At 43.9% G+C, this 27,621-nt stretch overlaps 1 protein-coding gene across 1 annotated transcript in view; it reads right to left on the minus strand.

Moving 5' to 3' along the window:
* The window catches only part of LOC119226383 (schwannomin-interacting protein 1), a 153,049-nt gene that overhangs the window by 123,427 nt on the left and 2,001 nt on the right, over positions 1 to 27,621 (minus strand). The window contains exons 3-5 of the mRNA XM_037484359.2: positions 24,591 to 24,658; positions 24,011 to 24,091; positions 22,873 to 23,017 (exon numbers count right to left, since the gene is read on the minus strand). Of these exons, the coding sequence (XP_037340256.2) occupies positions 22,873 to 23,017; positions 24,011 to 24,091; positions 24,591 to 24,658 (294 nt within the window). The remainder of the gene's footprint in view (positions 1 to 22,872; positions 23,018 to 24,010; positions 24,092 to 24,590; positions 24,659 to 27,621) is intronic.

Genomic DNA, 27,621 nt, shown 5'->3' on the forward strand with positions numbered 1-27,621 from the left:
CAGAGTGGTGGAGGGGGAGAGGAGGGACGAAAAGGAAACCAAATAGAACAGAGAGAGAGAGACGGCATGAGGTGGTCGCGGGAAAGAGGATGTTCAACAGGCCTCAACGCAAACATCTCGCTCCCAGTACGCTATCTTTCCATCCCACAGCTCACAGGTGGAGCGGAATAATTACACATGCTCACATACATGCAGTAACAGCTCCAGCAGAAACCATGCCATGTTTTAGACCCAGTCTTCAAAGTGTGTTTCTGACATTTTTGGATGACAACCCTCTGTGAGACCATTGAGCCAAAGGAGCTCAATGTGAGATAAAGTGAATGTGTGTTCACACTTCATACCCAATCACTGCGAATTTACCATGACTGAATAATACATGTCAAATGTGTTGATTTGTCTGACACAGGGGTCATCACTTCTGTGTGGCTCTCGAATCTTTTCGTTTCAAGGCTGATCTGCACAATACATCAGCCTGTGTCGGTTAATATCTAATACGAAATATGTTAAAACGCGACATGTTGGGAGAGAATAAAAACACGTTGAAGTGGTACATCATCTTTAGAGTGCCCGCTCCAAGGGAGTCAGTAGGAATTTATATGCTACGATGTACTACATCTGTTTTTATGATCTCACATCCGCTTCATAAGCTACCGCCATGTTGGCACGAGGTCATGATGTATGGTTGATTTGTGCAGCACAACTTGAGAAGACCTGCTTCTTCAAATAGGAGCCATAAGCATGATTCCCTTCAGTTTTTAGCCTTGGAGCTGACAGAAGGATGTAAGGTGCTACAGGTTCAATACAGACGTCTCTGAATTATCCCTTTAATAATTAGAAGTGCTGACTGGGCCATTAAGATTTATGCTGGTTTATGGGCAGAAGTACCGCACACACAGAATCCCTGCGATTTATTGCTCAGGGCTGAAACAGTGCTGTGACTTTCAGAGAAGGAGATTCATTGCTAAAGCTTGAAATGGCCCCGTAATTCTGAACTCAGCTCAACTCATTTCACCTTCTCAACCTCTCTTCGTTGTGATTACTAAACACTTTACCAATGCCTCCTGCTATGTGGAAGTGGCTCAGTAGCACGTACAATACAGTCTTTATGTGCTGGTGTAAGTGCTGGCAAATGTCAGCGATGCAATATTTCGTTACGCAAAAGGGCCAAAGCCAATAAGCCAATAAAGGCAATTCTTGGAATCCTTCCTGCCCTAATTTGGCTAAATCCTTAACAGGAATATGAATTTGGAATGGAGATTTATTATTTGTGTTGGTGCGTCATTATTTATAATATATGTGTGACTACATTGTATGTTGGCTTCATTGTTTCCACGGTGAAGGGCATGCAACTCTGTATGTTGCATGTGTGCTCTTTGAATGTCATTATCTCCTCTTAGGCACCAGGCAGGTTACTTGGCTGCCATGTATGAGCCCGTGCTCCTCACTGATAAGCTCTGCTTATCTTAATGAAGGATTGGGCAGCATGTGTGTGTGTGTGTGTGTGTTTGTTTGTGTGTGACAGAGAGACAGTGAGAGAGGGATTTACAGCCGCTCTTGGCTGTTGTAAATACACAATAGCCACAATTTGATTTTAATGCTTACCGTTCAAGTGGTCACATGTCTCCATCCTATGGGCGATAACCTTTGTACGTGTGTAACAGAAGATACCACAATGCTTGATAGAATACTCATATATATATATATATATATATATATATATGAGTATTCTATCAAGCATTATATATATATATATATATATATATATGTATACTTTCGGCCTTCAATGGCCTCCAAACGAGAACTCTGTCAAAATCAGAGAGAAAATGAAACCAGCGAGCAATTAAAAGGATAGTGATGTCCAGCCAGACCAAAGGTTGCACAAAAGGTGGTAAAACGTCTGATCCCTCCATCCTGACCTCAGCAAGCTATCAATTCCAGAGAGACGGGTACTCAAACTTTGAAGGTGCTGTAATGCACAAACAATGGGTAATCAATGAAGTTGGAGGACTATTTATCCACCAATAAGTGGTTGGCAAAGAGTTTAAATTCCCATTCTTCCAAAAACTGACAATGGAATATATCTGACCCATTGTGCCAGCTGCCCAACACATCACATCTACACCAAACATATTTCTGCAATCCCCTCGCAGCGTCGTGTCACGTCGAGTCACATTCATTCAGTCCACTGCCACAGATCTGCTTCAGAGGGGTTCGACAATCTGCGCAGGATACAGCAGCCTCTGCCCTTCACAACCCCTGCTTCAGAGCAGGAAAAAGCCCCCCCCCCACACCCCCAAAAAAAACTTTTAAATGAGAATAAATGGAAGAAACTTGAGGGAAAGCCACTGAGATTCCTTCAGGAGGACGGACCGACACGCAATAAAGTAGAGGCCCAACCATGAGATGTGATATTTGTTGATCTAATAACTAATTCTAGGCCAGTCACTGCCAAATATTTTCCTGCTTCTTATCAGTTCTGGACAGATGAGCTAATATGGATGAAAATTGGTTCACACAATTAACACCACAAACAGGATTGTTATCGGTGTGATATTAGTCTATTAGTCATGCAGCTTGATGCTGGAGTTAATGAGGTGGGGGCTGAGAGAGTGCAATGAGGTTTTATAGGAAAGCCAGGAAGCATAAATTGCATACTCCGTAATCTAGAGATGGACTAAGGTGGTCCAAGTATAACTTTTGCTGCCATCACCTTAATAAAAAAAAAAATCTGCACTGAAAGTAATCATAGATATTGCTCTGGCTTTCTTTGCCCAATCACTCTGTCATTCTCACTGCGAAGCAGACAGCCACACAAACACAGGGGAGAGGCCATGGTGGCATCTCTAATCCTGTTAAAGCAGCAACAGGGGGAAAGGGGAGCATGGGGTGTGTGTGTGGGGGGGGTAACTTGTGACGGGAGTGTTGGTCAGCGACGTCTCGGCTTGTGAATACACGCTGCTGGTAAAAAATCATGCTGCTACACGTAGGGTGTGCCTAAAAAAAAGGAAACACACACACACACACATACACACACACACACACACACACGTTCACCACAGGGTTGAGGTTTAAATATGTTCCCGCTGCCCCTCCTGGATGCTCCTGCAGCCTGAGGAGCACGGAAAGGAAAAGCAGCGGGCAGTGAAAAGCCTTTTGACTCGCTGTGGGAAGAGGTGACAGGCCTCAGCTGGCACACACTGCGGCCCTGCCAGGTATGCAGACAAACACACACACACACAAACACACACTCTGGGCGGCATGCAGGGAGACAGAAATGACAAACACGCCACAGTCGATCAGAATTTTTCCGTGAAAAATACTATGGCCACAAGAGTTACATTTTGCATTGACTCCAGATTCCAAATTGTTCTCAATCTACCACCAGCAATGGAAGGAAGGTAACTGAAGGACAAGGAGAGAGGAGAAAGGGATATGAAGAGTCACGAGCATGAGCAGAAAAGAAGAAAAGGAAGACGGATGGGATGAAAAAGCAATATCCGAAACGAGGAAGTGAATGGGGGACGTTCAACAATTTCGAAAAGGACAAACAGACGTGGTTTAAGTTAATTCTAAAAGGCAACCTCTGCAGAAAGTCGTTCTAACCTTGTGTCTCTTGTATGAAGCTGGGACATTCTCATTCCTCCCGTATATAATCATATTCAACAGAACAATTACAAAAATCTGTTCCTTCCATCAGCTGGATGATGAAAACCATGTTCGGTCTGGAGCCTTGAGGTGTTGGGCTTTCTTCCACCCATCCTTTCACACTCTTAGTAATGCTGTCTTTCACTGTCTCCCTCAATCGTAACTAAAGGAACTACTAAAGGAAAAGTAGGACGGGGGTTGGGGAGTTAAAAGAGACGGCATAGTGCTCTTTCCTTTTTGCAATTCCATCTGATTCTTTATATTCTTAATATATACTACACAAGTCGGGGAAACCCCCCTTTCACGGTTATTCGCCAAAGGACACCCTTACGAGTTCTTATTTATGATACGAGACAGAAGTAAGAGGATGTGTTCAGGTGTTCCACGAAATTCACCACAACTTAAATGCAACTATGATGACTATAACGTCAGATCAGTAAAGATATGAACATCTAAATTCAAACCCTTTGTGACACTCCCATCTCCTGTTGTCCCCTTTAATCCCCCCCCCCCTCTTCTCTCCTAGCACACTCATCTTATCTCCCTTTTACCAGGCCCATTCCTTGCACCATAACCACTAATAAAAAGTGTCACAATGTCTGTTAAAATACAAGAATGATGTTGTTCAGGAGCTGATGGGACTTTAATGGGCTCATAAATGTTGAAGTAAATACTTGTCGAGAACAAAGTGGATTTTTATAAAGAAATAGGATAAAAATAGGATTTGTTTCCCACATTCTTGCTTGGACAACCTTAAAACTGTATCATTAAAAGAGAATAATGGCCATTTTCTTAATGAAAAGGCTATATAACATAAAAAACTAGATTTTCTACTGTGCGGTCACATGTCTCCGCCAATCAGTGCAGTTACATCGACGTCTGCACAAAATGTCATCACTTCATCACGTTAAAGCTAAATTTGTGGGAGATTTGCATAATCAGCTTATGGCTACTTGTGAAGTCACAGTAAACTTAAACATGGGCCACCAAAATCAAATCAGTCAAACCTTGGTGCCACATGCACATGCAAAATGCACTCCAGATGTTTCCCCGGTATCACAATAGGATGGAGTTAAAGGTCACAGTGACCCTCACCTTTGACCCGTCAAGGACAACGTTTTTTGGGGTGGTAAACTACCTTTGGCTCATTCTTCTTATAGCTATGACATCGGCTATTTTCTTTATGTGACATAAGTTGAAGGCAGCCCAAGGCAGGATGACCAGGTTTAGATGGCTCCCTACAGAAGTGCCACTCATTTAATGGGTTAAGAAGTCCTCCTTTCATGGATTACATTGATCTGAATTTGGTAAAACGGTTAAGCTATTCCGACCGCTATTTGTGCAGTCATGAATGTATTAGGGTAGTAAAGATGCAAGTGATGTAATACTCTATCACAGAAAGCTGTCATTGAGTATTACAGATGTTCCATGTACAGCTGTATTTCATAACCCCATGTGGGATGTGCGGAATATTGCATGACACAGAAAATGAAATAAATTCAATTATTCCATAAATTTAAAGTTTTACTCCAAAGTTGTCTTTGTCTCATATGGAAAAAGGATCGTTTGAGGTGGGTTTTACTTACGCAGACACATCTCAAACAAATAAAACGTGCTGAATAACTCATCTTGGCAATAAACCTGCCATTTGTTTTATCACCCGTAGTTTCTACTTTCGGAATGCCGTGCACTCGATTATGCGGCGCGTTCCTTCATTAGTGCGCTGCCTTATCTTCGGAGGGCCGATGCTTTTGTAGCACAATGTGGTGCAGCTTTTCAGAGGCCCTTTAAGGAAAGAGCAGAGTTCATAGCAACACCTGGAGCGTGTTTGGCTCTTTAATAGCCCAAGAACATCTACATAAAACCACCAATTACACACACTCATAAAATCTCACACAGGCTCCAATTTTTCACAAACTCTAAACTAGATTGATGATGAATGGGCAAGTGGGCATATTTCAAAGGAGCCAGAAGCAAACTGAAACTAAATGCATCAAACGGTGCCCCTTAGCAAATCTTGGCTTTGTGTAATTAGAAGGCAACATTAATGCTCTAATTATGAACACGCATACCCACACACATAAATAGAAAGCGTGAGAGTAAAGAGACTTAGAGAGAGAGAGAGAGAGAGAGAGAGAGAGAGAGGAATTAAATCATGAAGATACATTTATGGCATGGTCATATTTACTGCTTTAATAAGAGTTGGGTAAGCAAAGAGAACTGCTGGAGGGCACACAGCCTATGTCAGCAGATATTCAAACACACACACGCGCACACACACACGCACACACATGTCCACGCAGGCACACGTCCTTGTGGATGTGACCTGATTTACATGTCAGTCTTTTTAACCGAGTGGCAGCCTTTAAATTGGCCACCCTTATGCAGCTGACATATTTACAGGTTACGGGCGTTGGAATGTGTGTGCACATACTCACACTAACCACACACCTAACGCGCCATAGGGGTCATCCCTAACAGGCAACCGCTGCAAATGGTGTGCGTGTGTGTGTGTGTGTGCGTGTGCGCGCAACATATTGCGATCGAGTGTGAGCGAGATAAGAGATGAAGAAATGCAAAGGGAGGGATAAGGAAGGCAAGTGAGGAAATGGCCGGATCTAATTAAAGGCCCCAAAGGCATGAGCTGCCTGCAGAACTACCCACTGATAAACCCGTCCCACCGCTATCTCTAGTGGAAACAAAGCGTTCACAGCATCCTTCGCCCTTTCAACTCTCTTGTATGTTCACACCTGCCTGCACACGAGGACAGGAATGATTGTCACAATAATACTACAGGTTGTGTCCCATAACCCTGTCCATTCAACTCATCTCCAAAAAGGAAATGACCGATTTGATGACTGAGGTGGAGGTAGCAGCGGTCTATGGGGGGGGGGGGGGGGGGGGGGGCAGAGAGGGCAGCTGGCCACCGAGGCAGCTTGCGGCGCTCAGGGGCAAGTTGTGATATCTGACTGCTGGGTGGAGGTGGGATGATGGAGGTTGTGAGGAGTGGAGATAAAGGTCCACTGATAAAAGCAATGCGAGCAGAGCAGGAACAGAATCTCAATCAGTCCAGAATAAAAGCCCAGAGAAAAAGGGTGGAGACGGTGTGCTGCAACAGTTTAAAGTGATGTCTACAGTATAAGTGAAACTTACCATCACAGCATGGACAAACCCTGCCACACTCATATAAGTACAGTGCATATAGAAACAGTGTCCTCTGTATTCAATGCTTTTAAGATGCATTCGCTGTGATAGAAGTTGAGAAGTAGGCCTAAAGGAAAACCTTGCAAGGTCTCGAGTGGTGCTGAGGAGTACATCCAATTAAAATACTTAACAATAAAATAAAGAAGACAGTTCAGTGCCCATTTGGGAAATATACATGAAAAGAAAAAATAGTCAAACACCCCTAAAAGTATTTTGATGAATCCTCCTCCTCAACCTACTATTGTCAGATGCACCCAAAGGAAATAAACTGTTTCGCTCTATCCTTTTTAAGGTGAAGAACGTGTGAAATCGAACATTTGCATTTGTGAAATGTGAGTTTTTGGCCCCACATCGGTTCCAAACAATAAAACCAGTAGCCGGACCATAACGATGTATAATTAAATTCATATTATATATATATAATATTATATTTTTCTTACCCGCAAAAGTGACTGTAAAGCGGTTGCTTCGTCCGTGTAAAAAAAACAAGACAAAAACGGATTTAAATTCATTGAGACATAAAAAAAGACAACCTCACAGCACACGTAGCGTTTCCGAGCTCACAAAGAAATATCACGGTCATCATGAGAAAGGTTTATATCCAGCTGCAACGTCTTTCTGACTCACCTCTAGTGCTTTCTGGAAATACAGGTTTTTAGTAGCAGGTCAGTGTATACAATCTGGACATTTTCGTTGACCATTAGTGGAAGAGCGGCAAATATTATTCTGTGCAGCGCTGAAGTGCATCTTTGTCCACACACACGCGCACACGCACACACACACACAAAGCCGATTTCCAGTCTGACAGCATCCTCTATTTCCGTGGAGATAAATGTCAGTCCGTGACCCCTCTGTCCCACTGGACAGGGTGGAGAGGATGTTGGAGAGGGAACAGAGAAGGAGAGGAGAGTGTCTGACCCTGGCTCGCACCCCACCTTATCCCCCCCCCCGGGTGCCATGCTGGCAGCAGACATGAACGAGGGAATGAGAGTGAAGGGAGGGAGATGGATGGGAGACCCATTGGCCATTTCTCCCTGACATTCAGTATAGGCCGCGTGCCTGGCCTGGGAACAGGCTGTCCAGCATAGGCGACAGTCTTCCAAAAGAGAGACATCACACAACCTAATAATGTTTTGTTGATCCCATTGACCATGTTAGGCCTCTGAGTGTGTGGTTGTGTGTGTGAATGGGGGCGATCAGGTGAGCCTTCAAGGCCAGAGATCAACATCAGCACAAGAAAGAGACGAGCCCAGAGGCCTTGTGTTGCCAAACAAGAGACGCACTGCTCTCATGTGTGTTTGTTTGTGTGTGTCAGGCATGCATTCTCTGTAGCAGGAGGGTTTCTTAGAAAGGCAAAGTAGATATGTGTGTGTGTGTGTGTGAGCGTGACTAGCACCAGCAAAAAGGGAAGCAACCCTGTCGTCTCCCGTGCACTTCCTCTTTGTCTCTCGGTGAATCAATGGCCTCCGAACGAGAACTCTGTCAAAATCAGAGAGAAAATGAAACCAGCGAGCAATTGAAAGGATAGTGATGTCCAGCCAGACCAAAGGTTGCACAAAAGGTGGTAAAACGTCTGATCCCTCCATCCTGACCTCGGCGAGGGTCGGATAGAGTTTCACAGAAAGGACAAAGACGACAGTCAATAAGACAGAACGGCTGATAGCTGAAAGCGCCAAAACCAATCTACCGACACTAATTCCCCTTTTAGTAGAACACCAGAGACTGTTCAAAGAGTACACTGTTTATACTCCATATGCAACGGTCCATACAAGAGATAAGACGGTTCAATCAATATTTCATTATTCACAGTGGCTTCTTGCGTGTTGCACAGTAGAGGTGGAAGGTGTGTCACATCACGTCATGGTGCTGGACCAATCAAATAAATGTTATTTTAGCAGCCCTTATTTTACTTAAAACAAGAAAAGAACAGTTGAACAGCAACTGTATATTATTGCACAATAATGCACCCCCCCCGTGACTCGCTCTCAACCAATCGGAGCGCTGAATTTCATCTACCTGTGTTATAATCTGAAATAAACCAAATCAGAAGTACAAAAAGAAAATTACACAATGTCATTGATCATTATTTTTGACAAGACGCAAACACTCTTCTTTTAACCAGTCCCATACCTCTGTTTGGTTTATATTTGGTTGAGGTCATGTGATCTGTGGAAATAGAGCCTGAGAAACAATAACGGTGGGAGAATCCTGGCAATGGACATAATGTCACATCTCGGTTTCTGAAGGAATTTTTCGGCGTCCTGTACTTGGACTTTTTCAAAGGATTGACCCATGATGGACCTTGGGTTTGTTGTTGAGGTAGCGTGAGACAAGCGTGACTCGGCATAAATCGTATCCTGAAATGGCGCTTAAGCGGTAGTTCAGAAAAGAAGACTCCCTTCACACCATCTATGTATACCTCAGTCATTTGCGGCGTCCACGTTTAAACAACCGACCAACCAGATCACCGCGTCTCTAGACCGATCATATTGTTGCTGTCAAACTGCAGCCGGCTATCAGTCACACTTAGTCATCATGGGTTTTCAGCAACTCCCTTCTTCACCACCACCAGTGTCTGGACTTCAGGGGGATTCTGCCAGAGCAGAATTCGGCATCATGGCCCCTTGATTATCCTGGTTTAGGATGGAGTCCTTTCGCCAAAGATTTTGCACAATTCCTAGGTGTAATGAATGTATTGTCAATTTGGAACGTATTTATCCTATTTTCGGGGGCCTCAAAGTCCAAGAGATCCAAAGTGTAACAGGTTTGCAGTGTAGTTTCCTCTAGAGGAGCCGTGTGCAAACGTGTGTGAGTGTGTGCATAGCTGCATAGATGGAAGACAACCAGCAAGAAAAGCATCTAGCTTAGAGTGTTGTTTCCACACACACACACACACAGGGCAGCATGCATTAAAGATGAGAGCTGCTCACACCAAATACCACTGGAAAGCCACTTATGGACCCAGGTGTGCAAAAAATAAGGAAATTAAAATAAAAAGGCAAACGCACACAAACATGCACAATCTTTGGCTCATCTTGAGGTCTAAAAAGCCTAAATGCAATAGCTCTCAGAGAGTGCCAGGGAGGGAGGAAGCGGGGGAGAGAGAGAGAGAGAGAGAGAGGTAGAAAGGGAAAAAAGGGGAGGGATAAACTTAATTTAGAAAGCAAACAAGCTGTTCACAGCTTCCTTATCTATAATGCAGAAGAGAAAGTCCCAGTGTGTCAGCAGCACAATATACTGATGTCATCTCCACACGTACTGTGTAAAGGTGTGCATCGCACACGCTTACATGCTTGGATTTTCTCACATGGATTGCCAGAGTGCAATCCTTTTGAGTATACACAAGTACGACTTCCTTTGTGCATTTCTCCTGTTTATACAGGATGCATGCGAAAATCAGCGCCTCAGCCCATCCTGCTCACACACACACACACACACACACACACACACTATACACAATGACAGCAGGGCTTCCGAGACAGTGTAGAGAATCTGATGTAATGCAGCTTCAAACACTCCGAGGGATCAGAAAGGAACATCAACACACACAAAAAAAAACGCAGACACACACACACACGCCGTTTTCCGACTCTCATTCTGCCAGACGGATTACTGAAGGAAACAGCTCTGGGAGAGAATGACAGAAAGTAAAGAGACAACACAGGTGAGGGGAAAAGCTCATAAGAATTGAAAAAATCTATATCTCTGCGAGGCTCAAGGAAAATAAAACTGACAACTGCGGCAAAAAGGAGACCATTATTGTACACTCATGGCCAAGAAACACAGCACAAAAAAGGTTCGTCCAAACAAAAGCTTATTATTAAGGACCGGGTTCTGTCTTGGCCAGAGTGGCATTAGCTGTTCCCACTTTCTACCCTTCTCTCCAGAATAGGCTGCTGTGCCTGGGCGACCGTGTGCCGAGAGAGTCGTCTGGGAGATAAGGAGCTAAATATAACCACTACGGATCCACATAGTACTACAGCCACCACCAGTCACTGGTGCAGCAGAGCACCTTCAAACAAGCTGGTGAGTTATCTCCATCTAGCTCGAGTGTGCTCGCCTGGACGTGAACGCTGAGAATAATAAAATGACAGACCTGTGTTGTGTTATTCTACATTTTGATTCTGCTCTCCGCTGGCGGCGATGGTGACTACTTTCTTACATGTTATTTATCGGCTGTCTCTTGTCAAGAGTTCAAGCAGGGAATAGTTAGATGAATGTAATGCTACTACTTTAGCTTAGCACGTACAATTACCGATACGTAAAATGATAACTTTTTCTTTGTACGGATTAAAAACAACATTGTGTGACGTGATAATTAGTGAGCATCAGAGGTGCTGTTGTACAGATTGTGTTAGAATGTTCTCATCTAACTCTCAAGCAAGAAAGTTAATAATCGTTTTGTCAAAACTGTTCCAACTGATGCAATGAAACAGCTCTGCAGCACCGATAATTAGCTCACATTTCCATTGCCTCTTTCTACCTTAGGTCTTACTTCTGTGTATCGGTCTTATTTTTGGAGGTGAGACCTTGTGAGGCATCTGCTTTGGTGTACGCGAGTTTGTTCTCTTTGTGTCAGACAAATCGTCAATAACAGAGGTGATGAAAGTGTGACATTGAATATTTTAGGAGACTACCCACACACACACATTTCAACACGTGGAATCACAGATCTGCTACTTGTACTCCCTGAGCGGTAGCTGTCTGTGTAAATGTCTGCGCTCCATATTCACACGATCTGACCCTGTCCAGCAGCGCCACTGTGAAATGTGCACCAGGCCCCTGAAATGCTTTAATAATGTCTCCTACTTAATGTAGAGGTGAAAAAGAGAAAGAAAAAAATAAAGGAGGAAAGAGTGAGAGATAGATAAAGAAAATAATGTAGGGCATGAAAAAAAGAGTATTAAATAGGAACAAGGATGACTTCACATATTGAGAAAATATCTGATTTTTATCAAACCTGAGGATATGCTAGGTTACCGTTTCTTAAAAAATACCTTAAATTCTTCATGAGCAGTTTTGTCCCAAATATCTCTTTTGGCACATACATTTTTTTTTTACTGGCAGGGAACCAGGAACATGTAAATATATATATTTAAATGTGAAGCATATTGATATGCCTCACACAGAGAGAAAATAATTATTTTGGGGCGACAGACAAGCCAATTAACAGTCAACACACGGTGTGAGAGAAAGAGGACGAGATGTACAAATATAGAGAGAGTGTAAGATTGGATGTAAACAAGACTGAGCACATAAACCAATGCATTAATTCTCCCTCTGCCGTTGTGACATTTAAACGGCATTCCTACACTTTGATTAACCACCGCATCGATTAAAGGAGATCAATTTATGAGGAGACATTTTTAGCTTCTAGATATGTCTTCAATGCGGAGTAAATAAAACTCGAACCACAGGAAAAATGTGATCCCCAGAATGCCCACAGGGGTTAGTAATTAGCTGCTGTGCTGTAGCGGTGGTCCCCTACAGTATTTATGAATAAAGGGCTTCATTCCCTCAATGTCGCCTCTTTTAAAAAGGACCCAGACATTGGACAAATGATTCTATGGTTCATTTTTCTACCTGAAAGCCTGCATATTACTATTTTAAAGATTCAAACCCCCGATTCTTCACATAAGCTTTTCATCCCCTCATTATCACTCCAACTTGACTCTGAGCTTACTTCTCATTAAATGCATAAAACCAGTTTTTGTGCTTAAACAACAAAAGAAGTGGTAAGCCGATGTCGGTCTCCGTCTCTCTCTGTATGCGTCCTGAATACATTTGCCTACTTACCGCTGCTCACTTTAGCATCCAACTTTGAATCTCAACGTATCAGAGCTCGCACTCAGGGTGTGAGATGAGGTGCAGTGAGCGTGTCACTGGAGCGCCTAGAACACGACGCCGTTTTAAAAAGATGTTTACTTTATATTCTGCAAAGGAGAAAATCAATCAAACTGTTGATTTACAGAAAATGAATAGACAAACTTTTGGATTGATTTAGGAATAGTACCAGGTCATAGGGCCAAACAATAGCTGGATGTAAATTCTCAGATGTGACAATTAACTTCTATTTTTTTTTCTTTTATATTTCTTGATATCTGAATTGTTGATCAGACAGAAAAAGGAATTTGGATTGTAGGTATTCTAGAGACAAAAAAATCAGCCTATTTACACTTGCTAACATGGAAGTGCTTTCATGGGAAAAGTCCAGGACTGAAGGTTATTTTTTTTTATTTGAAGGTCATTTTGACATAACATGTATGTTTACACATATAGTTAAATATTGAACACAATATTCCCAATTAAAGGTAATTTGAAGACATTCATTTTGAATTCATATTTAGATATTGTTGGATTGATAGTCTAGTGACACATGTCCAATATAAGTGGTTTCCTTTTGAAACGTAAAAGAAAGATAAGCAGTGTTCCACCCAAAAAAGCACCTTCACACTGTCTTGCTATTTTTCCTTTGGTTCAAATTCAGCCTTTTCATTCACTCTGTGGCAGGAAATAGCATCTTCCAAAGAACTTAAGGGGGGCGGAACATTGGGTGCTGATGCATGATATAATTCTCTAAAGTAAATGTTTTACTGTAAACAGCATCGTAAACCTCCCTCACATAACATTATGTTCACAGAGAGAGAGCAGTAACTCAGGGTAGTCATTAACCGCCCACAGTGGCTACAGACCCACAGTGTTTGCCGTTACCGATGGGTCCTTTTGAAATTGCTTCATGAACACAATATTTGCTCCAAGATCCGTGTAATCTATCCTAAGACATGCGGTGAACGTCACCACACCCGATGTGGTGTGAAATGTGAGGGACGTCAGCAATCCCAAGTTGTCAGGATAAGGTGACACTGCTTCCTCTCTCTCCATCCATTTTCTGCTGCTTATGTGGGTCACGGAGGGGAGTTTAGGCTACGCAAAGTATCACAGATGCCCCTCCACGTAGCCGCTTCCCCTCGGCTCACCTTGAGGTTTACCAGAACCTCCCCAAAGCCAGGTGGAAGACACACTATATGATACTGCCAGCATATTCCTGGTTTGCCTCAGGGTCCCCTCCCTGTCAGAGGCACCCGAGGGGCATACTGATGAGATACCTGAACAACTTCAACCGGCTCTTCTAAATGTGAAGGTGCACTCTTAGTTACATTCAAATATCTGAGCTCTTCACACTGACCCAAAGCAAACGCTATGCAAGCTTCTTTTATTCACAGCCTCATGCTATCGGTCACTGAGCTCATTACCGACTGAGAGGGTTGGCGTGCATTCAGATGGTGCACTGGTCCGCTTGTCAAGCTCACACCCCATTTTATTCATTATTATACAGAGGAGAGAGATGATGAAGCTGGTGGGAGAATTTATTTGAATCTCAAAAGAAGAAAAAATGACAAATATAAGAGGTGGGGCTTTGGGGATGACTCAGGTCCGGCTGAATAATAATCAATAGTGGTTGAAAGGTATAATCCTACTGGCTGTTTTGCTCATAAAGCACCCGTGTAATTCTTACCTCTTAATTTCCCGAGGCATTTTTACTATTTGTAATGTGTAAATAAAATGAACAAGCAAACAAATGGGAATGCAATGCTGCTGGGTCTGCTTGAAGCTTGCACAGGCATTTAACAATGTCATTTTTAAAAAACGGTCACAAAACAGTAACATAGAGCATGGATTATAGGATAATAAATGGATTATCAAGAATTAAAGTTTTAATTTAAATTCACAACCATAGCCATTATGCAAAGTGAGATAAGCCATAGCTTTAAAGCAGGGATTTATTTATATAGAAAACATTTGGCACAAAATACATAGTGTGCTTTGGACCAACTAGTGCTGAGTTGAGGTTGCGTAACTCGGAGCGGAGAGTGACAGTTCTCACCTGTTCGGCTGATTTATTTTACAATTTGCTTAGGATTATGATTGACAGGTTAAAGAGCTCTAGGATGGCATTTGAATTAAGACCTTCTTGCCACAGAGGCAACTAGACATGGATACACACATGCTTGTACAGTACTTTCATAGTTAATGGAAGTGCATATGCAAATACAGGTTTTCCCATTAACTTCAAAAATTTGATAATCTATTATGGGGAAAGACTTCAAAGCAAAAGGATCTTGGCAGGGAAGACTCCCCGACACACTAGAGCACCCTAAAATGTTCACTGGACCGCACTACAGGAGTTTTGTGCATTTAGGGCCAAAGCAATCTTCATTGCATCTTTTCACTCCTTTATTGTGTTATGATCGAATCTTTGTGGTGAAGAACTCCTGCTCTTCATGTGCATCAAACCAGAGGACAACACCTCCTCCTTTCAACCCTGACCCGTAGATCAAAAAGACACGATAAAGGTTGGGCAGAGATCAAATGTGCCTTTGAGAAATCCACCCACCTGACATCAAGAGCCTCCACTGGCATGCTTAACACACATATCCAATATAACAACACAAACACACACATGCACATTCAACATGGCTGAGTGGTTAAAGGTTAGATTTGCAGAAGCGGGCATAATGTCAATGGGTCAGTTTGGCATATGAGCTCTCAGGCTGGAAAATATTGAGAATCAACTGAGCCAAAAAACAATACTTGTGTCACGCTATTTAACCAAACTATTATCAAAAGCGCTGACGGAATCCAATATTTCTGAGACTGCTCCAACCACTGCTGTGTCTTTATCTGGAAATAAAGCCAAAAGAAGGACAGCCCATTGAGCAGCTCCTTACCAAGAGAAAAGACACATGGCTCGTTACAGCAGGGGACCCAGAAGCACACTGGCCCCCAAAATACTCATTTGAATGCCTATTTGGCATCATTTCTTTCAAGGCCTTAGGTGGGTCTCAGGCACAGGCAAAAAGAGAGCGAAACAGAGGAAAAGTCGGGACGACATCGGCGTGGAAGACAGACGGAAAAGCTAGATAAACAATCACCGTCACATTGGCAAAAACAACTACTACTTAAATGGCCAGAAAACATTTCATTAATCAAAGTGCTCCAGCTTAAGCTGTTACTGCGCTGTTAGAGCGGTGATGAGAAGCTCGGCTCTCCGCTAGGCCACAGACTAATGAGACAATCAGCAGCTAGCTGTCACAGCCCGGGCTTTATGATATCAGGGAGGTGCCTCTAGTTAAACAGCCATTGACCGGCTCTTCACTCCTTTCTACTTAGCCTCCTTGTGGTCGATGGAAATAAGTAATCTGTGGATGAGTGAAACAGCGGAAGAGAGATTATTGTTCAAAAAATAGGAGGGCGTATGAACTTAAAATGAGCTCTGTCGCTGGAAATCCTTTAAGCAACGGTGGTAGAAGAGACAGTCCAGGGACTCTGCGGGTAGCGAGCCGGGTGTCGTCGTTGTAGATGAAGATGAAGATGAAGAAGAAGAAGAAGCAGAAGAAGAAGAAGAAGAAGAACCACCTTATGGACCCTCTGCACCACCAAGGTAAGACATCACGTAACTCACAGCCTGGACTTCACTCTCTCTCCCTCTTTTGCTTTCCCTACCCTCCTTCTACATAATGCACACCCTGCGGGGTTCCATCCTACAACACAGCTTCCTTCTCTTCCTTCTCCTCCTCCTCGACGGATTGCTACTAATTTATGTCTCTGGATCTCCCCGTCAGATCCTGCTCTTCCTCAGCACCAAGTGTACCGTACTGTGCACACAGCTGGGGATAGTGTCAGAATGAGGATTACAATGGCTCTGATCTGATTGACAGTGATGGTGGACGGCTGCAGAGGGGGCGAAGGGGCAGTGTGGACTATTCCAGAGGTTTCATCTGAGCGGGTCAGAGAGGAGATCTCCCCTCAACTCTTGTCCTCCCCCGCTGCCGCCCTCCTCTGCTCCTCCATGCTCCTCTCTCCTCCAGGGATCTCATTATGGAAGACTCACCGGCCATGAGGACCGAGCCCAATGTGCATGGGCTAAAGAGGGGGACGAGCCCTATGCGGGAGGCGGGAGACTGAAAAGAGACGGTGAAGAAAAAATTCTGCAGAAAGAGAAGTGGGGGGAGGGGGGAGGGGGGGGGGGGGAAGGTGTGTGTGCAGAGAGAAGTGTGCTGTAATAGAACAGCGGAGCATATTGCCTCAGGTACCAGATTGTTATTACTGCTGCAGATGGCTCAGAGACACTCCACGCAGATTTATGTTTCGTTATAGTCTGTGTGCTGGCATATAAGTCAAATCCATGTCTGTGCGCCCATGTGTGAGCGTGTTGTACTCCGGTTCAGTTCAAGTAATGTCAGCTGAATGGCCCGATTTCCGGATAAATGAGCAGTTAGCAGCTAAGAGGGAGACTGCGGCGAACAACGGCATCCAATCAAATCCCAACACCACGTCTGTAAACAATGGCTTTCATTGTACAGGCTGCTGTAAATATTAAATCACGTCATTCAGGGTCCTGTAAATCCAGTGAATGCCCTGAACTGAGAAGACTAAGTTGAGCTCAAATGCGCATTCCCTTTTCTCTTCATCTTCCCCCCAGAACCTCGACAAGCATCCACCTCGCCCTCCTCCCTTTTCAACATGTCAACTCTTCTCTATTTGTGCAGCAGCGTTCATTGATTTCTGTGTGAAGGGGTCATAAGATGCTCTTCATGTGACACTGAGGACCGTTGGTGCGTTTTATATTTGTGTGCACGGCATGTGGGCGTGTGTGTGTGTTTCTCTGCAGGCCCACAGATGCAACGGTCAACACTAACCTAATCTGGTGTAGACGCCGATGGAGGAAGAACGACACACTTTGACACACTCCACATCACAATCGCACAAATGAAGCCTCACGGAGGCTCTAATTTAGAGATGTTATCCTCAAAGTCGTTCTAAAATCCACTACATCTTCCTCATATTCTCTCACCTCCTCATTTCAGCTTTTCTGAGCATCCATCGCTCCCTCTCCACCTTCACCACACACCGTCTCTCTCCTCTTTTCCCTCTCTACCACATGGACATGATACATCTCTAAGATATCTTCCCAACGGGCTTTCACTAAATCAATGGCAGTTTTGAGGCACACTTTCAGCGTGTCGGATTGCGTGCATGCTGAGGTACGTGCATTACGTCTGTGTTCATTCTCACGCGTTGATAATTACCGAAAAATGTTTCATCAAAATAATGTCCGTTCCGCTAACGGGACACATACCGTAAATATCACTGAAGCTGTCGATGACTCACACGTACAACGCAGTCAATACGCTCATTCAGCATTTTTTTTTTCGGATTTAAAGCAAAACTTAAGTTCAGCTAAGACCTCCATATGAAAGAATGCACAAGAGGGTCAACGTGTGGGTGTCTGTGTGGCGTGTTTGTCTGTGTAAGCAAAAAAGTCAAGCTGTTAAGTCTCGGGTTAACGTTACCGTTCGCGGGGGCCTAAAAATCTTGCAATTGACGGGCCCGTGTGTTTCGTTTATCGCATCTTGTTCCTGTTTGACGGATTCTGTCCGCCGGGGAGATTCATGGTGCCGCAGTCGGAGTTACAACATTCATACAAACATGACGCAGGGTCACTGAACAACGCGAACCACCGAGTCTCGCCAACTTTTTCCTGGATGCATACAAGCAAATTATTAGGAGAATTGGATATTTTTTTTCTATTTCACGCCTCTAGGTTGTATGCCTCCGCCAGAAAAAAATCCCATCAAAATGATTATCATTTCATCTTTTTATCCGATCAGAACGTTTGTGTGAAATTACCATATGAGCATTTTTCTGCCGTACAAGGTGCCACCTACCCGTTCCAATTAACTACCAGCCATAGGAAATTCACAAGCCGCAGTCACATCTAAGGGAGGAACTTTGTGTTAGATCGACCAAGGACACAGGCATAGACTACCAGAGACTACCGGGGATCAAACCGTCCGTCCCGGGATTGAAGGACGACCTGCTCTCTGCCACGAGGCCGCTGCTTTTTTATGCCTTTTCTATTCATGATCATTCTCATCACATTACTTTAGCTTTGATCCCTGGTTTATGTCTCAGAATATGCCCCTGCATGACAAATAAGACTCAAAGACGAACTGGCATGAAAATTCAGTTTTTAAACAAAATGAGTGTTTGGTTATATGCAAATAATAATCTGTGAGTAAGTGAATGATGCAAAAAAAAAAAGCTTTAGTTGGGAAATTTTTCTTTAATAGACAAAAAAGGCTTTCGATGATTTGCTCAGCCCTGCCCCACACGATCGCTGTTGCTATTCATAGTGTGTAATTGTATTCATTGCATTATATCACATTAACACAATATCAAATAGTTGAGTTGGCATTAATGAAAAACAGAAGCAAACTTACACTGGATCCCATTATAAAACAGGGTGTCATCTTCCCCAAATATAATAGATAAATCAATAAAAACAAGAGCAATTTGGCTTTTTCTAATTTAATCTTGTACAGCTGATTTAAGACCACGTCTCTGTGTGTACTGGAGTTTAAATGTTGCCTCCCTACGTGTACAAATGCAAGAGTTACTGTCTCCTAAGGAGCCGCCCGAGCCCGAGCCCGAGCCTGCCTTGACAGTAAATAAGCTAATAGGCAAATGTCATTGCTGTTAAATGAGTTAAGCCCAATCGATTTCAACTGCAGGGCAGCCAGAGGTATATAAATTAATTTCAAACCAGACACCAACTGACAGCAATAAAACCAGTAATCTGTTAGCATCGGTCTGCTGAAGCAGGGGGTCTGGTGTGTGTGTGTGTGTGTGTGTGTGGATGTGTAAACGTGAGACATCAAGGAGGTAGTGGGAGGGAAGGCGGGGGACGACGTGGAACGAGGATAGGAAAAAGGGATTACGTGGGGTAGATGTGGAGGCGCGGATGAAGCCGTCACTGCGCTTTGTGGGATTCTTGGCGGTGAGAGATGAGAGAACGATCTCCCACGCAGGCGGCAGGAATGCTTACACTGACACTTTCCCTCTGCCCGGCCCACAGAAGAGGAGGAGGAAAACTTGCAAACATGTCACACCGATGGGAACAGATCAATGTCAACACACACTGTTAGCAAACCACGGACACACACACACACACACACACACTTGCACAAGCGCCGACCAAGCATAGACGATCTAATGTGTTTATGTCCATATTTCACACCATTTTTTAAAATCTCTTCTACCGACAGCCCTTCTGGTCTCCTAACTATTCATCACTGACATTATTGAATTAATGATCATGCAGACCGGCAGCAGCATCAGCATCAGACACGGCACTGAAGTATCTCATTTTCATTCTCATCGCAGTACATTCGGCTGTGATCCCTGGTTTGTGTCTCAGAATAAAACTCAGCGAGCCGTCCCAAAGGGATCCCACACTGTGAATCACAGGGATCCACTCAAACCACAGAGTCAGCACGTAACGCAAGTCAATGTGCAGAATGTTAAGTTCAGACTTCAGGTAAGTTTGAAACATGGCTTACCTTACCGTGAGTAGTGCCCTCAGCGTATGGCATTAAACAAGCTAACTTAAAGTGGTGTGAAATCTGCTCATCAAATTTTCGGCAGGAAAGCCAATTTGCACAGCAGGTTAACAATTTCACAGCCACATATCACGTAATCACCTTTCAGTGGGGATCATATGACATGCTCAAACAGAGTATCGTATTGTTTTTCTGCATATCAAAACAACCCAACACACGTCTACACAGCAGCCCCACAGGTCAGCCAGCAATGTGCTCAGACCAGTCAGATCTATTGATTTACCATCAGCGGGCCGTGCATTGACCAGAGCAGGAGTTCCAGGACATGGCCCCTCAGTGTATTAATAATTCATTTGGGTCTAGGGTTACAGCAGGCATTGCTGGACGAATGCAATAAATGGTTAATACATGTAGAAAGATGTAAAAGACACCATGACATTGATATAATCAGTGGAATTCCATATGGTGTTATGTGAGACGGAGTGTGAATTGAGGATGTTTTCTGAATGTGAGCATATGGAGAGGAAAACACACACACACACACACAAAACTGTTCAATATAACTTCCATGTAATATGCATGAAGCAAGTTTGATCCCTACCTCTACTATGGGCCAGTACCAAGGTCCTCCCATGAGCCCACATGTATACACACACACACACACACAAAACACGGCGCCCAGGCCTCACACTGCTGAATGTCTGTCCTTCAGAGAGCAACACAGCCACAGGAGAGTGAGACAGTGTGAATGAGAACAGAGCGCAGAGGGAAAGAACAAAAAACTGAGAGGATTGTTGCTGTAGGGCTGTTGAGATGCTTTCTAGGGACTATGATTGACCAAATACTGTACACAAGAATATTTGTTATGAAAGATCTTAATAAATTGTATGCTGAATATATGCTGATATATATATATATATATTATATATATATATATACATACACATTGACTTTAATTAGATCTCTGCACAAGGTTAGCAACTCTACAACCGACCCACTCTTACAAACAAGTCTCACTATATACGTAAGAATGAATTGCAGTACATCACACGGTATCTAACATTTTACTTTTTTTTTTTTTTTACAAAGAAAGGGAAGACAAATCTGGAATGCTGGTTGAACCATGTGTTTTCTGATTGAGACAGCCCATAAAATAATGACTGGGTTGTCTAGGACAATAACTCCAAATTTTTCATAATAGATCCCTTAAAACTATTTTTTTTTTTTTAAGTTTTAGTCTATGACTGTGCATCGTATTTGATATGTTTATTATAGGTTTTTTTTGCATGTCAAATTTGATTAGGGATGTAAAGTTTCCATAGCAATGAATGAAGTGTAAAAAGAGTAAAACGTCTTCGGCTGGGAGAAACAAAGCAATTTTTTTTTTAATATGATATTCTGTTTTGGGGAATAAATCCCCTTTAATCCTACAAAGGTGTGGTGGGAGGGGACTATAGAGGCCACACTATATTCCACCAAGGGATCGGATGTGTGGCAGATTTATTATTTTTCCAATAAAGACCACGTTGAAACAAAGGGAAGTGGAGAGGGGAGAAATGGAGGAGAGGCGGAGGGGTTCATTGTCATCTCGTCTTTTAAGTTACAGTAACTTTCTAATTAGTGAGACATTTACTGCTGTTATTCTGTGCTAATGAACAACAAAAGTCTTTCAAGCAGAACAAACAAGCTGAAAACAAAGCGTGCGCGCGCGCTGCTCGCACGTACACGAGCGGCGTCTCACCAGGACGCCAGCCCATCTGTTTGCAAAGGGAATCTCGCTTTCCTCTGGCCGCTGGGAGTGCGAGAAAGTGCACCTCCTACACACACACACACACACACACACACACTACTGAGTGTGCAGACATGACATCATAGTTTTCCGTGCCGAGTCTCTGCAGAGAGCGTGGGCAGGAGAGCGCTTTGTGAGAATACTACGCCGCGCGAGCCAACACAGACGGAGAAACCAGCGGAGAGGGACCGTGCCTGTTGGTTTGTGTCTGTGTGTCCTTGTCTGCCACTTAGAACTCGAGGCGATTCGGAAATCGCCTTCCTCGCATCTCCGCATTCATCTCCTCATCGCTGCCCCCCCCCCCTCCCCTCCTCCCATTTTTTCCGTTTCTGTCTCTCCCCTTCTCTTCTCAATGCTCATATAGTTATTTTTTCTCTTTTCTTCTTCTCTGGCATTTGTTTGACTGTCATGCTCTGTGAGCACTGTTTAATCCCCCCCCCCCTCCTCACCAAACCCCGTGGTCCCTCTGGAGAAGAAAGAGGTGAGGAGGTGGTTTGGGAAGCCGGTGGGGGGGGGGCAAGGGCAGAGGCACTTCATTAATCAATCACCAAGCTTTGAAAATGTACCTAATTAACGACTAATTAGAGATCTGGGCAGAGTGCCAGCTGGCATCCAATCCACCTCCACCAATACGACCCCTGCGGTCCCCAGATGACACTGGAGGTAAACACCACTCCCCCCCCCTCAGTCCCTTCTTAGCGCTCTCCTTTGTTGCATCCACTCAGCCATTCGTTTTGGGTTCTCTGCACGAACAGCAGATCACAGCTGATGACTCACAAGAGGTCTAGATGTGTCGCCACCTGCCTCATTCACGCTGTGGGACGTCCTTACCGGAGACATGTTGGTGGTCATCCCGGGGGGGTCCCGCTGGCTGTCAGGGGGCGCCGTCTCACCGGGGCGATGGCCGTCCCGGTTCTGGCCTTGTCCCTGGCGGCTCCCTGTGCGGGACGTGCTCGCGCGCCAGGCCCGCTGGATGCTGGGAACATTTATGAAACGATATGAATCAGCGACATCTACATATGACATCATTATTGGCGCCCATGTGGGAGGAGGCCTTTTGGGAGGCCAGGAAGTTATGTTCCTTCTGGCTGTGGCTGTTAATATTGTTAAAAAAACACTTCTCAAAATTGGATGAAAAAAAATAAAATGGTGTCAGTATGCACCATTTCAGATTTCTCTCTCTTTTTAGTTATTTCCTTCAAAACCTTCTTTTCTTACATTCATTTCCCGGCCATTGGCAACATATTTTCATTCATTTATTTCCCTTTCCCCAATGTTTCTTTTTTTTCCCTTCAAGCCTCACACACTTTTCTGACCTCTCCCCGGCATTTGTACCGTCCGTGAGATCACTCTCTCCATCTCTCTCCCCTTCTCTTTCCACTTGCTTTTATCCCTGCAGTCACCCCACACATCCCGGCCCAGGATGGAGTGTGGGATCAATTACCCGATGGAGAAACACATTCACCTCCAGTGGAGCAGAGAGACAGCTGAGCCAAATGGAACAAATTGAATTAAGCCATAACTCCCAGCTCTAAAACCAATACCTTTGCCCCCTTCTTATTCAATCCCACTTTTCTGAACTTTTATTCTCCCTTTGCTGTTTTTGCAGCTCCTGTGGCCTCTGTGTTAAGTTGATCCTGGGAGTCCTTTGCTATCAGCCTCACCTTTCTACACCCCAATCATGTTGATTCTTCACAGAAACTTTCTCTTCTCTATTCTCGACTTTCGAGGACGTGAAAGCCTGAGGCGTAAAAAATGGCGGGCCCGTGTTTAAATAAAAATGTGCAGGGTGGCATTCTATATGGGGTTCGGTGCACTCTGACCCCTTCCACACATTAATTTATCTCTGCCACGTGATTAAGACAATTCACCCACAGGTAATATGGGTGATACTAAAAAAAAAAAAGAAACAGATATATATAAAGATAAATATATTCTGAGGCACAGATTGGTCACAGGCGATACTCACACAATAGCCTTCATTTCCAGTTGTTGCTCACGACGACGGGGGCTATTGTCATCTGCTTCCTCACTCTTACGAGGGTGGCTTCTATGGTGATCAGACGGATGAACAGACATGCGACAACAAAAACAGCAAAGGTGGATTTACGCAAGCGCCATTTCTATTTGTTGATATTTCATATTGTTCTGGAGGTCGCAACCTAATTAGTAACTTCTTCTGGTGGCTTGATGGTAGGGTTGAGTGGGGCTTTGTCATTAAGGAATCAGTGCATTGCATGATATGCATGATATGCATAATTAGCACAGTAGTTCAACCACGTCAAGTTTCCTCCAACAATGCTCATTAAGTGTGTATTTTTGAAAAAGGGAAAAAAATTAAATAATATTTAAATTCTGAAATATAGGGCTAAACATAAATGAAATAAAATAGCCCTTTGAATGAATACACTAAATGTAAACTGGGATGTAGTAAATGTATTTGCTTTGGCCAAGTACATTAGAACAAGAGGTTTGCAACACAAGGCACCACGCTCATTGTAGATTGAATGCAGAGGGAAAAGTAGGGACACTATTGTGTAACGTCTTACCTCTCCACCTTGGGAACTGCTGCCCCGTGACTGTGATTACAGTAGCGGTGATATCTCTTCACTTCTTCCTGTAGTGAAAAACACCAATATTTCAACAGTGTTTTTCATTTCCGCGACACAGATGCAACATGTGCTTCCATAACAGACAATAAATAACCCGGAGCATTTTGTTTGGGAAACAGACGTAACTGTACCTAAGCAGAGGAATCTGCTTCTATATATGATTCCTTTCTGTTAGGTAACCTTGAAAGTGGCAGCTTGTCTGTACACGTAGGCACTAATAATCAGCATAGACAAGTATGTGTGTGTGTGTGTGTTCATTCTATTGCTGATGCCTGTGTGTGTCTTGCAGGTGCCATCGGCTGCATGCCAGGACGGAGGTGGTGGGGAGACGGAGGGGGGGGGTGGGGGGGGTGGCTGAGGTCGATGTCATGCGGCTCTGGGGCCACTGCCATACAGTTCAATGGCACGAGATGGATGGATGCACTCCCTAAGCAACCAGGCAGCTCTCCTGGGAATCAATATATCTGTATGTTAGCAGCAGGGTGCATGGATGGGTCATTTTTACTGCGTTTTGATGCAAGTCTCTAATTCATTAACCATTGCGCAGACGTTGTTATAATACATTTATAAATCGACTATCAATCTCAGAGTTAAAGGCAGAACCCTTATTTCCTATACGTGTCAAAGGGGAATACTACTTTAACTCTTTACACGAGTTCTATCCTTGTAAACTTGACAGCGCAAACCACAACCAACCGGCATTTCTCTCGGGTTTCAACCGGGTCTCTGGACCGGATGACAAAGACTAAAGTTGGATTTGAGCAATACAGACACGAAGGGAAGAATGCAGGTGCAGCTGGTGACTGTAGAAAAGCAGTCATTGCACATATACGGTGCATGACAATCCGCATTAGGCAATTGCACAAAAAACAAGGATATTAACAGAATAATTTTCTGCTGGATATGTTAACAGCTTAATCACATTATGTCCAATAGCAAAATAGATCAATAGACTGAAAGGCTGGGAAAGATGAGGGTAGAGCGTAATGCGCAGAAGGTCTCGGAGAAATGATAAATGGAAAGAAAACAGAAAGGGGAAGAAAAACACATAGCAGAAAGTATGCTGCTCCATAATTGGTGAGTTATTAAAATCATAATTTATCAGAGTCCTAGTTCTATCATGGGGATCGATGGCAGGCATAGTTGGATGTCCACACTTACACCGCCTCTGTACACACACACACACACACACGAGTGTGTGAGAGATGGTTGGCTCTTTGTGCCCTTCAGATATTGTGGTCACTCCCACGAACATCCCACACACATGAACACAACACACACACACACACACCTCAGTGCACTGAGAGAACACACAAAAACACACAGACAAACATCAATCCGATCTCAGAGGGTTGGATTGCAGTGTGCTGAGGCGCTTAAACATCTGCATCAGACGTTTGGCCGTGTGGCCGTATCTGGACTGGCCGACCGTCCCGGTGAAAGTGCAATCAGGAGAAGAGCCGCTGGAGCGGAGATGCTTGGTAATCGTAACAACGGAAATTAATTTATATGCGCCGTAAGTGCAAGGATATAATATGGAAGTCAACATTTACTCCTTCCACTCAGTACAAAAAGAACCTGCTGAGAGATGGAGGTGATAAACATCATTTTAAATGATATTTTCTCTTAGTGTTATGGCAACCGGGTAACGAAAAGGGAGAAATGGATGCATTTATGTCATTTAGCTCAAATCTCTCAATCATATTTTAAGTAGAGATCGAGACAGAAAAACAGACAAAAAAATAGACAAAGATTCCAAATGATAGCATTTTAGAGAAAAGAAAGCAGTTTTATGTTTAAAGAACTAGACGTTGCACAGTGCTCAGAGTTTAATGTAACATCTTTAAAGTGCTTGTTTAGTCGAACCAACAGCATAGAACGGTAAAGTATTCGATGATATGGAAATGGGGAACGGAATCAAATCTTTGGTTTTCCTGCTTTAAGAATGAGGATTTCTGCAGGTTTTGGAATACTGATTGATCAATAAGGCTCATAGATTATTCTATATGAGTCTTGAACCGGACATGTGTTGAGCCAAGTGTTGATTGCAGGGAAAAATGTCAGGCATTTAGAGTTTGGCAAGAGGATATCTGGGATGTAAAATGAGGCGAGCGAGGGGTCATCAATAACAAGAAAGAGGAGGCCATATGTTTTTTTCTAAATTGGGGCCATGAAGAGAAAGAGAAAGACATCCCGAGAAGCGTAGAACATCGCTGGGGTGTGACGAGAAGAGATGAAGGAGGCGCCAGAGGGAGAAAATGACTCTATAGTCTATCAAAATGTAAAATGGAGCGCTTTCCCCCGGTAGGATTAACCAAAGAAGAGCTCTGCTCGCTGACCTATGGTGAGAAAGTGAGAGCGTAAACACACGCCCGCGTGCACACCTTAGTGGAGGAAGCTTCTTTCTGTGATCAACTACGCTCCCTCATTTGGACCGAACCCGCCTCCCAAGATGTGGTGATGGGATGTAGTAGCGTGTGTAGGTGACACGTGTGTAGGTGACACGTGTGTGTATCCACGCAGGCATCTTTGTCAATGAAAGGAAGAGTTATAGTGCATTTTAAAAAAAAAGGGCATTTAATCTTTCTTCTAAAGCATTGAAACACACACACACAAACAAAGGATGTATGTTTCTCCATCACATGACCGCGGAGAGACGAGATACATCTGACAGTGTGCGGCCGGGCCTCGTCTTGCTCCGGCACGGGTTATTACAGCTCAATCGCGGAGCATTTGAGTGAGCTGGCCCAAACAGCACTCAGCAGAGCTGTGTCCCACCGGGGGGGGGGGGGGGGGGGGGAGACAATAATGCACTTCTGAAATATGACACCCTTCCCTTGCACCGTACTCCCACTATGTACATCTCTCTCTCTAGAACGCTGCATGTGACTCCCACGGTTAGTGGCTGGGGGGGGGGGGACTGTAGTCCTGCCCGGTCGAATGACACATGGACTGGATGGCACCTGCG

This window comes from Pungitius pungitius, chromosome 3 (genome assembly GCF_949316345.1).
Source record: "Pungitius pungitius chromosome 3, fPunPun2.1, whole genome shotgun sequence".
In the NCBI taxonomy this organism is placed as follows: Eukaryota; Metazoa; Chordata; class Actinopteri; order Perciformes; family Gasterosteidae; genus Pungitius; species Pungitius pungitius.